This window comes from Trachurus trachurus (assembly GCF_905171665.1).
Source record: "Trachurus trachurus genome assembly, chromosome: 12".
NCBI lineage: Eukaryota > Metazoa > Chordata > Actinopteri > Carangiformes > Carangidae > Trachurus > Trachurus trachurus.
Window position 1 is genome coordinate 14,520,437 of NC_139908.1, and position 12,609 is coordinate 14,533,045.

Genomic DNA, 12,609 nt, shown 5'->3' on the forward strand with positions numbered 1-12,609 from the left:
ACTTATCGGCCAACGTATACAACCAGTACCTGTATCTGTAAACACCTCTAGATCTGCCTGGCAGATGATGGTATTTATGTAGTGAAACAGTCAAGGTTTATACAGTGAGATGATTTATCTGCTGTGAAACACAAATTCATATTCAATGATATATTTTTATATATATTTATAAGGAATGTGTTTTACAATTTCACATTGCTTAAAGGGATAGTTCAACATTTTGGCAATTTGGCTCATTGCCATAATCCCTATAGTTTTAGGAGTAGGTTCGTTACCTGTAATTGTCGGTGCAAGCTATTTTTAGAACGGCAGAGCAGAGCCGCAAGCTGCTCAGAGCTACGCTACGGAGGCTAATGGGATTTCTTGGTTTCCCTCATCAAACTCATAAAATACACAATCCAACAACTCCGAAACGCTCTCGTGGACAAGTTGTGACTTGCACATTCACCACGCTATGAGATAATAATGGAACGTTACGAGACAGAGTTGTTTTAGAAGTAAATACAGAGACTGCTTGCTGAAAAACTGCCCCTGAGGGGAACGTGCATCAGCGGTTTCACATGAATTTACCTCGAAAACAACTCTGTCTCGTAACGTTTCGAAGTAAATTCATCCCATGAGCCTCCTTAGCATAGCCCTGAGCAGCTCGCGGCTCGGCTCTGCCGTAAAAATAGCTTGCACAGACAACAAAGGTAACGAACCCACTCCTAAGACTATAGGGATTATGGCAATGGGCCAATTTGCCAAAATGTTGAACTATCCCTTTAACACATTGCTGCCAATTCTCAAATATTTATCATGTCATTGAGTGAAATTCAGGACTAATGTGCCTTCTTCAGATCCGCTGTGACATGTAAACATCCTAATTCCCATGGAAACAAACATATGGTGTCTTTACGCTGGGTTTTTCCACCTACAAAGATCACACGCACACCCAAAGAACGAAAACTGAGCTGCAAAGCCTGAAGGTCTGAAGCATCAGCACTGAATCTCCACACAGAGTTAACTCAACTATCCGCCCACACTGTCACTGTGGCTAGACCCACAGTCTCATATTACAAAGTAAAGTGTAACTTTCCCTGGAATTGAGAGAAGAAGGGAGAGAGAGACAGTTCAGGCACAGAGGAGGTAAACAAAGCAGCAGAATCATGTCAACACCACTATAAAGGCATAGTGCACCTTAATGAAATTTAGAGACATATATAATCAGTTGTGACATTGAGGCAACATGACAGAGGGGCTCTTAGAGTCTCCTCTATTATGAAACCATCATTAGTGCTTTGTGTGCTTAGTTGAAGTCCCTGTAAAGAAGGAGAAAGGGAGCGGAGGGGGGGGAATGAGAAATCCTCAATTTACTGATAAGCAGCAGAGTAAGAAATACTCTGACACTAAACAAGCTATCTGAATATAATTGCTTCTCAGTAGCGAAGGAAAGCAGTTGCAGTCTCTCTCTTAACCTCCGCTTTGTGCATAATTGAGGCCAAAATGAGAAGCTTTAACTTTTTCAAAAATATGTATCTAAATTGCTTTAATCTTAAAATGACACATTTGAAAGTTCAGTCACTGACAGACGTTAGAAGACATCTTCAGGTATTAAAGGGATAATTTGCTGATCTTCAAACAGAATTTCTAATGCATCTCTCTCCATCTCACTCTAAGTCCATATAAACTCACTCAAAACGCATGGGCTTTAGCTGATTATAGTATATGCTTATGCAGACATAAAGATTTGGTTGTAAAGCTTTGATAACATAATGTTAAATATTCATTTTTTTCAATGCACTTAACATAGATTGTAGTTATTAAAATAAATTGCAGCCATCATGTATGGATTTGAAGGTTTTGAGCACCATTTCTCTAATAGATTTATGTCAATTATGATTTTAAAAAGTAAAAATAATCTGTTTTTCTCTGAGCAGGCCCTACTTAGAGGAGAGATTTGTCAAAAAAGCACAGGTGCTATTGAAGATTCCTAGTAAGTCGTGACAATGAGCCGTTGTGCACAATAACAGCACGGTGAGTATGAAGCAGCTAAATGGAATTCAGGCATTATTAATTTTAATACTCACACCTGTGCACCCTGACATGTAAACTGTCTGCCACTAGGCAAAGATCTCAGGGTTATTTGGATCCGAGTCGCACCTCCTGCTCTGACAACATGTGGATTCTGAAAACATGCCAGGAACCAATCATGTAGTGGTTGTACTAGGGCTGAGCGATATCAATCAATTTGTTTTAAATTGCTTTAAAATGACAACTTTGCGAGGCACCGTTAAAAAAAAAGAGAGAATACCATTATCCATTTGCATCTAACACTTGTATGAGTCGACTTGAAAACGACAAGAACATAAATTATGTTTGCCCATTTTATGTCTATATTTGTTATCCTCTCCACAGAGGATCTTAAACATATGCTGAGCTCAGCCAAGATTTAACCATCAAACCATATCTGAGAGTCTTGTTATGGAGCAACACACACACACACAAAACACCTCAGTTTCTGGGAGCTGCACAGAGGAGATTCTCCCAACATATCGCTCCCTTTGATTTTGTGGCTCATTACATTCTGCAGAAATGCTGTCCAGAAAGGCTTCATGCAGAAACATGGCAGTGTTTACGGGGAGGGGGGCAGTGTGCGTGTGTGTGTGTATGTGTGTGGGAAGGCAAAGCAATCTTACCCACCCTCCACTTTTCTCTGGCAAACAAAATGATGGAAGAAACCTGGAATGGCGCTCAGGACAGAGAGGGATAGTATGCGTTTCAGTAGGAGGCAGAGGAGTGTATTAGACGAGCTGTAGCCGTGACTTTGCTGCGGCACAAAAGCTGGGGTTGTTTTCGTGGCTCAGTCGGTGAAGACGCAAGTCACACATTACTGTGATGTCCTGGGTTTAAAACTAGCGTGGGACCTTTGTTGTCAGTCACATCTCCTTCTCGACTGTCAAATAACGCAAATGAGGAACATGAGGCGAGAACAATAATCTGAATAAATAAACAAGACGATGAATAATTAAAACCAGGAAATTTGAATACGAAGGATGCCACACATTGTGAAGTGTAGTGTATTACTGGATCGTCCCCAGCAGGATCTCTCCCGCCCTGTTGCAAATAAAAGTGAAATATCAGGGGTTTAAAAGAGTGAGTAATGTCAAAGAGGAATGACGTCTGCATAAAGGGGAAAAACACACATTTACTGCTCAACAGCCCTTGATACAGTTTCTCTGGCACAACATCCCATGACAGAAACGCACGCACGCGCACATGCACCCTCCCCGATAGACGCAGAGCGGAGGCTATGTCTCACCAGTGGCATGTTCACAGCAATTACAGACAAAGCTGAAGGAGGCAAGCAAAGAAGTAATGCTCCTGAGAACTCATGAGTTACCATGGAAACGTCAGCTTCTGAATTAATTTGCTGGAAAAGGGGAGCGCGAGAGATAGAGTCCAAATTGTAGCATCAACTACACAAACCCCCTCTCTACATACCCTGGACTGCCAGGAGAAAGCAGAGGCTGCAATTCCCAATGCGCCAAACCACTGTTACTGATGCTTGCAGACACCAGCACCGTGCACACACACACACACACTTTATGTATTTATGTTTGGTGGACATTTTTATCTAGAATGCTATACGACTGCAGCAAACACACTCTCAACACAGGCGTAACTAGCAGGAGCGAAAGCCTATTTGCTGGTGCGCCATAGCCCAGCATACGCAGTGAGGAAGGCACACAGTCGCACTATCCTATTTGGGGGTGCAGCACTGTGACTTCCAATCCTAAACAGCAATTTAACCATCTAGGGCGACTTTGAAACCAAATCAGACTAAAAAAAAAAAAGAAAAGCTGCCGCACTGACACCATGCCGACAGATGTCTGCTAAAATGCATGGAACGCCACTGCCACAAATAACGTCTTAGAGATTTTCTGTTCAGACAACACTGAAATGTGCGTTAACAGGTTGATGTTCTATCTATGCCTTAGATGATTCATTTTGGCGTCCCATCTTCGCCAATGGGCTGTTCCATTCCTATCTCATAGGGGTGTTAAAAAGGATAAAGATTTAAAAAAAGAAAAATAATTTTTGGTTGGAAGTTTGTGGAGCCTTGCCCTTGGTGAGCTATGATGCCATTCAATTACAATCACGATTTTAATTTCAACATCAATCACTTCTGCTTGTTATATTCAGCTTCTTCACCCCCCCCCCAAACTAAAACTTTAAATTGGATTCTTCTAAACCACAGCCTCATTTCCTTTGCGGTGTACAAAAGTTGCCTATAGCAAGTGTGGATACACCCACCTCAGTGATTTATGATGTTGTTTGAGATCATTAAAGGAGCCCTCCTCAAGAATACGTACGAGTGTCTTGCCTTCCATTGGCCACAAACAGGAAAGGCAGGTTAACACAACCAATTTTGCTGTGTTAACTCGAAAAAAAGGAGGCTCAACACGGCTAACCTGTACCTGTTCTGACAGATTCTACAGTCACAATGTGGCGCTCCATAAGTCGGAGCTCAGTTTTACACATCTATTGAAGTCTTTTGTAATTAGTTTGTTGTCATCGCAACCAGTCAGCACAGTTGCAGCAACAACATTCCCCAGTATATTGAGCCATCACTTACTCGTCATATTTAATGTGGTAAATTACGTCCTCTTCTCTCTCCTTGCTCTCTGTAGCTGCTGTAGAGTCTGTCTGAGAGGTGGAGGCTCCGTTACTCTCCGAGTTTAACACAACATTATTCCTGTTACTGTCCGTGGTTTGGCCCTGGCTGTGGGCCTGTCCCTGCTCGGCCTCCAGCTTTCCATTAGTCCTTTTTGGGGGCCGGCCCACCTTGCCCTTGGTGGGCGTTATCTGTCCTTTGGGAGCAAGTGTCACATTTTCAATGCAGGCCTCAAACCAGGCACCGATGCTGACGTCTCTGCAGTCCACCAGCTCGTTAATCTGTGGAGACACAAAGACAAAAATAACACCTGGTCTGTTCTGATCCCATCTGTCTGTTGATTAAGGAAACACACCAGTGTCTTGGTGCGTTTTTAGTCCGATTCTCAAACATAACATTCCTCAGAACAAAGTATACATGGACCAACGGATTTGAAACATTTTCCTCCATTCTGCAGACTGGAGCTGTTAGTTTAGTACATCTCAGTTTCCAGAGGATGCATCCTCAGCATTTGTCGCCTCTGTCAAAGTTGTGTTATTTCTGCACAGTAAAGCTACTCTGTAACCTTTTTTTTTTTTTCACAGTGTAGCATTTCGCATCACTGATAACTGGTGGATTTCCTATCTCAAGCAAAATAAACATCTCTGCATATTAACTTTGTTAAACTACATACGTGACCCATTACCAAAAAAAAACTATTGGAAGTAAAACTCAATAAAATATTTGAGTAATATCAGTTATGGGCAGTTTGCAGCAAAGGAATAAACATTTTTTTTAAGTTTATTAATTCATTCTCTGCATGACATATTTTTCACATTAAATGAGTTTTATCATGTTAATCTTCAAATGTGTTTGTTTGACATGCGATCCTTGGTTTTGTCTGCTTGTGAATACTCAGGCTGTGGTGAACGCTTCAAGCCTGTAAAGGCACGTGACCTTGATATCCAGTGAAGTTGCTCAATCTCCAACTCATCTACTTAGTTACAGTATTGATCTCTCTGCACGCTGGACTGGACTTTTGGCAACAAAAGGCGCCCAGTCCTACCCACATAACTCTCAGACATGTGGGTCAGCCAGCCTGTAAAGCTCAGTAGAACACAGTAGAGCAAGAGTAGACTCACACATTTATTAGCTTTGACTGTAGTCTATTTATATTCTGTAACTTGGTTAGTGACAGGGTTTTAAAGACCTATTCCTTATGTGTGGTTTGGCGTGTGCCTTCCTGTCAAGATGAGCCACATGCTTGTGCGTGCATGTCATTAGTCCTTATAAATTAAAGGGATTCGTAGTACCAGATGTACAGATCTACAGACAGGGAACTTACATGGTAAGAATAGAAGAGTTACGTTTGGCACCGAGACGTGCACTTTCACACAAGGACACACATATAAATACAAATGGGCTGCAGATATTTTGGTTGGAACACAATATCTGTGCAGTCTGAAGAGCTACAGCACAACACGACAGGAAAGGAACGGCGGACTGGTGCTGAGAAGAAATGAAAAAAAAAAAAAAAAAACACATGCATGGAAACTAATATCATATTCATGTTTGCACTTTCACTAGTGGCACTATAACAACAACAGCTGTATAGTGTCAAATACTAGAAATGCTTGGAGAGCAAATATTAAGTAAAACCTTGTGTGAAAAACTATGCACACTCCTTGTTTCATGGGAGCTAAATTATGCTACTGAGCATTAAATGCCGACATTACACAGATCCAGACCAGCTAGTTTCATGCTAAATCTTGCCAGCAGTATTTGCAATCCCATCCTCACCTTGTACACACCAATTCCTGGGTCGATTAGTGTGTTTCTACTGGATGTTGGGGGCTGGGTGTCCCGAACTGGACTGGGGGACTTGAACCCATTTTTGGTACTGGTTGAATTACTGGTTTCGCTGGTGTCCGGCTTGGTTTCGTTATTGGTGCTGGTAGTGATGCTGCTGCTGTCATTGTCTGTATTGGTGTTGGTTTCCATAGCAGCAGGGGAGACGGGAGCTGGGGAGTTGTGGCTTTCAGACCTGGGGTCAGGGGGGGGAGCTGAACTACAGGCGACACCCGAGGGTTCCTTGGGGGCGGGGCTGTCCGGAGGGTCGGTCTGAGAGCGAATCAGCAGCTGGACGATGTCGTTGAGACCCACGTTGTAGTCAAACAGCGTCTGACCATCTTCCATCTGAAAAAAAATAAATACATTTATGAAATGAATAAAAAACACTGAAATACATGGACAGACACACAACACAGAAGCCATACTGTATAGAATCATTACTAATTAATTCATTACTTAATCATCTAGTTCACAAGATAAAATGATGACAAGCACCAAAATCTTGTCAAATTGCTAATTTACACAAAACAATAATTACCACTGGTATTTAATTTGCAAAAATTGTACATAATAAATACATTTCAGCTCAGACTTGTTTTGATAACTGCACTTGAACAATTGATTATGACATTTTCTGTCGGCAAGTTGCTGCCTGCATCTTATTCTACCAGGTCCCAAGATTGTGCATTTGAACAATTATTCAAATGCTCATCCCTGCTTCTGCCATCCTCCCTTCATTTTTGTTCCCAAATTTCTCTCCTAATAAACATCCATGAGTTATGAAATGAACACCACTGCGCCACGGAGTGCCCTCGCACAAACACACTAGGCTGCTTGTCAAGGGCAAACAAAGAACACGTTAGACAGAGCCAACGTTGAGCACAGCGAGAGAAAACAACTGTGTTTTTTTTTTGTGTGCGCTCAACGGAGGACGCTAAAGTACACACGCGGCGCTTCAATAAATCTACATGCCTTTAAATACACCAGAGGTTTTTAAGGATGTTGCCGAGGAGTCAGCAGCAACATCTGTTGTCTGCTCTCAGATGAGCCAATGTTCAGCTTCTGATTAAATGCGTTTAACCAAAGGGAGGTGAACTGTTCAGCCTAATTTCGCCTGTTGTGAGTGGAGAAAAACATCACACCTAGGGCTGGTATGCTCGTCTTGGCACTTGGCGATGCTACTACGCGTACTGATTCGTTTACATATCCAGCAGCACGACGACAGAAGTGGATGCTGAACTGCAGCTCCACTTGCGTATATACACACACACACAAACACACACACACACACCGGGTTTTGTCCAAGAAATAAAACAGATAAATAATAAATAAAAGAAATGAATGCATGAATTAAAGTGATAGGACATGGAGCTGGGGCAAAGAAATGGCTGGGTTGCCATGACAACCCAAAGACAACCCCCAACCCCCCCTCCCACCTTCATAAACCTGAATCATGTATACAATCTCTTTCGACACCAACCCACTACCACCACCACCACCACCATCACCATCACCATCATCACTGTGATCCTCTCAGGCTGCGCAGGGTATGGGCATCAGAAACAAGCTCCTGAAATAATAACAATAACAACAACAATAATAATAATAATAATAATAATAATAATAATAATAATAATAATAATAAAAAACGATGCAGGCCCATTAAAAACCCAAATCTACTCTTTTACCGCCACCGATCTTTTGTTAAGTATACAGTACAGCTACTGCCTTAGGAACTGAGCTTATGGCCGACACGCCAACTCATTACAGACATCAGCTATTCATTTCAGCCCTCAACCCCACAAGCCCATTGTGCTGGAGAGACGAGCATGGCCGCCACTCTCGCTCTTGCTCACGCTCCCCTTCTCATCTTCGTTATTTGACAGCGAGGAGGAGAGCGGTTGGAGGCGAAGCAGGAGAGCAGTAGAGGGAGCAAAGCGCAATTTCCCCATTCCTCCCCGTTTTTTTAATAGTCTCATGAAATTTAGATCAGAGGAGCAGTGGTGCAAACACAGCCATACAGTGGTCGCTATACTCACCTGTCTGACTGTCTGTTTGTCTGTGCGTCTCAGCATTTCTTTGTCTATCTCCGTGCTCCAAGCTCAATCTTCGATTCAGTCTCAGTAATTGTCTCTAGCCTCTACTCTATCTGCTATCTGCCTTTTGCTACTTGATACTGCATTAAGAAAAGAGGTGCCCGAAACAGACAATATGATTGCTGGCAGCACAGTTGAGAGGTGCAGGTTAGACTCAAGTATCGCAACAGCGTACAGGAGAATTTATTTCACTGCAGCAAACCTCATAAATGATATCTGTGCTGATTGTAACAGCTTTCCACCGTGACTTCATTACCATCAGTGTGATCAGTCTCTCGCTGCGAGGTGTTACAGCTCTGACTTCAGTCGTAACCGGCTGATCCTCAAAACCAAACACCACCATCTAAATCCTGATGTTAGGAAAATGGCTCATATGTTAATGCAGGACAAGATCCGTTTGACAGAGATATTGGCAAGTCGACTAACTCCAGTGTTTGAGATGAATACCATCATCAAAAATATGACATTCTCTCCTTCGTCATAAATAATGCAGCATAGTAAAAAAAATAAAATTAAAATAAAAAAAAACACATTGCTTCTGGTATCTTCATTATGTGACTCAGTCGTTCACTGTTCCAGAGGGAGACTTCAGTCTCGAGCACACGTCATAACAAAGCTTTAGACAAACCGGAGACGCTTGACTTGAAGATTTCTCAATAGACGTGAACAAATCAGAGTCAAAAAATTCTTGGCATGACAACAGCGTGTGCGTTTGTGTGTGTGTTACACATTGTTGAGCAAAATTGCATACAATTAACATCTCTCCACAAGGTTAATTTCTGTGTTGCATTTCGACGGGCGGTCTTTCAAAGACTAATTTCTTATTGTAACAGGCACCAAAGTAAAATGTCAGAGTGAACATCAAACAAAGACAAGAGGAAGACCTGTAGCTGCTGTTACAAAACAGACTGTGAGTCCGATCCTGTCAGATTTAAAAAACACACACTGCCTTGTCTGTATCAGATTATATTTGTCATAGAACAAACCTGTTTTGATCGTTCCAAATCTATGAGCAATAACAGCCATTATGAAGCAAGGAGAAGGGAGTGAAGAGACATTTGGCTGTAATAATGCATTACATTTCACTGTAGTGTCACCGTGCTGTGACACAGTGACTTATTTAAGGGCTTTAAAGGCTAATATTGCAGAAATCAATCTGAAATTAAAGCACTGTAGCAACAGCTACTTAGTTTCTAATATGCCTGCATAACAATAGTAGAATATATGAGATTATAAACCATGGAGTAAAGGTGGGCATAAAGTAAGAGACCAAGAAGTAATGGTGGTCAATTTAACAAAAAAAAAAAAGGTTTTAAAGGTGTGAAACACAAGCTGGATCTGCACGGCTGCTGGAGAGGAGGTTTCAAAGCAGGGAAGAAATTAGCCTCTTTTGCTCAGACAGGCCACCCAAACCCCTTACTCCTACACCATTTCTTCCTTCGCCCTTTTCTCCGCCCACAGCCAGTCTTAGCAAAGAGCCGAGCAAAATAGGTCATATTTCCAAAAACAATGACATGGGATGTGTCTGCGTGCCTGCCATCTACCAGGCCTCCATCTTTGGTCTTTTTATCCCTCGTTCCGCCCACGGTCATTCAATCTGCTCCCCCGAAAACTTCCACTGCTAATGAACACAAATACCTGAAATGCGACAAATGTTGTTCTTTCTGCATTTCCATCTGCTGTCATGCATGCGTGATTCTGTAATAACTAGCAGGTAAGACAACGAATGTGAATAGAAATCGAAATTCGCTATCAAGCACGGTTTTGCATTATTAACGCAAATGCCAGCATTTACATAAATAAAGGAGGTTACATTTGCGTCCAAGATTGTTTTCATTTTTCGACATGTGAACATGTGCTATTGTTGACTCAAAAACCCAAACCCAAGAAACATGAGACAATTAGCAGGTTTAATAGCCCAGAAAGTCCTCTGGTAATCTGAGCTAACAAAGAAAAAAATAGTAGGGGAAACCCTGCTGTTTACAATGCAGGTGTGAGAGCTGAGAGTTAAGAGATGGGACATCTGACCAGTACGCAAAACTACAGCTAAGAGAAGGATCAGCAGAACTACGAAAACATGTGGGAGTGTTAGGAAGCCCTGCAGTTGTAGACTAGGTTTAGTGCCTCTCTTTGTCTTTGCTCTTTGTCCGGCCTATCTGTCGAAGAAGGGTGTGACTGTGTACATGCATGGCTGCAGCCAACTCCACTTCCCCCCAAAAAACTGTCTATGAAATTCTGCAGCTTAGCAATACACAAAGAAAACCCATCAGCCGAGCAGCCACAACATCAATGCATGTATAATCAAATTGTAACGATATCTAGGTCACAGCAACTATCTGTGCGAAAGGGGGCCGGCCAGTAAAGCTTTCCTACGGCCCAACAATAGGCAACAGCTAATTGCTAGGAGGAAACAGCCCAACTATTTTTGAAACATGTTGCTGTTCTCCATAGAACGAGAAGAAAAAGAGAAAAAAAAAAAGCACTACAGCCTTTAATTTGAAGTACGCAGACATTACAAGATAAGCTTTAAACCACTTAATGAACAGGCCAAACCTCTTATAAAATTAGTAAATGAGAAGCCTGCAGAGCGTGCGGGTGTAGGCGTCGAGCAGAAAGGCCGCATGGACAGTGGAAGGTGTGTGTGAGCCTGCTCGTGAATGTGAGTGACACGAGACGTTGTTCAAAGTGAAACAGAGAGACAACAAGGAGTGCACGGGCAGATTGAAAAAGCCCATGTATAAAAAACAAAACAAAAACACTGAGGCAAAGTTGTGTGGCTGCTTGCTGGCTCGAGACCCTTCCGACTCAAGGGCAAGCATGACTTTGAACTGGTGAGGCAGCGTGCGCAGCGAGCTGGAGGGAAAAACAAGACGCCATTTTGAAAAAGGAATTAGACTGAGTTATTCTGCTACAAGTCTAAGTCCTAACAGAGCGCAGGCACCACAGCGTGCATGTAAGGGCACTAGCTAGTGTACGCTGCATGTCACTGTGCTCATTCCTTGCATTACTTAACACATGGAAATCCCCTAATCAACCCTCCCCATTTATTTTCCGGTGAAAAATGAAGGAAACACAAGATTTACTACTCGGGCCTAGCCAGCTCCGACAGTCCAGGAGAACTCCAGCATAACATCTGATTAATTGTTAATAAAGCAAAAAGGGGTAGTCTTGCTTTTGTGCTTTGTCACTATGGTGTTTTGTTACACAAGTCAACACGAGGCTGGTTTTAGGAAAAAGTGCTCAGAGTATTGAAATGAACTAAGGGAGCAGAGGTGCAATAGGTGCACTGACTGTGCTACCCATTATCTCCCATCTCATTGGTGTGCCATTATTAGGTCTGCCAACTGCAACATAAAATAATATGTGCTATAACACCAGTAAAAACTGTTTTTTATTTCCGTCTTTTCTTTTTCTTTGTCCGGCAGCATTTACGGCACACAACCAGAGAGGAGAATGACTTCATAATCATTAAATCACACAACAGGAAGTAGGTTAGACAACTCGAAAAATGCAGAAAAAAAAGAGAGTACTGAACTGAAGGAATTCTGCGGTCTGTAACACCGCCTGACTCATGTGGGTGAGGGAAGAGTGTGACAAAATGTAAACAATCTGAGATCAACACATCATGTATGCGGTGTACTCTGCCGAAGGCTTATTTGCCCGGCTGAGTCATACTGTGTTAATATCGGCTTTGTAATGTTGATGCTAAAATACTAAATAAATCATGGCGCTAGTGTCCTGTCGGCAGCGAGCATCATCTGCTTATTACTGACAGAGGAGTATCTGCTAGGTCTCACTAACCTTTCCCATTCCATACATCATAATATACTGTGAGGCTGTCTCTCTACCTTTTATGATTTGATTATTTTATACACTGATTATTCATAATAGACCCTAAACATAAACAATAAATGATACAGGAGGAGGAAGGTCGTATAATAACACTGCATCTACTACTTTAAAAGTTGCTCTTACAATGGGAGTTTGTGTGTATGTGTGTTAGACCATAAAACATGCCTGTGTGTG

The 12,609-nt window shown here is 42.2% G+C and overlaps 1 protein-coding gene across 3 annotated transcripts in view; it reads right to left on the bottom strand.

The window, feature by feature from the left end:
• The window catches only part of uhrf2 (ubiquitin like with PHD and ring finger domains 2), a 29,169-nt gene that overhangs the window by 14,240 nt on the left and 2,320 nt on the right, over positions 1 to 12,609 (bottom strand). For all 3 annotated transcript variants that reach the window (XR_014595795.1, XM_083983501.1, XM_083983502.1), the window contains exons 2-3: positions 6,437 to 6,832; positions 4,619 to 4,938 (exon numbers count right to left, since the gene is read on the bottom strand). Coding sequence is in view for 2 of the 3 variants with exons in the window: in XM_083983501.1 (XP_083839627.1) it covers positions 4,619 to 4,938; positions 6,437 to 6,832 (716 nt within the window). In the remaining variant the exon portion in view is untranslated. The remainder of the gene's footprint in view (positions 1 to 4,618; positions 4,939 to 6,436; positions 6,833 to 12,609) is intronic.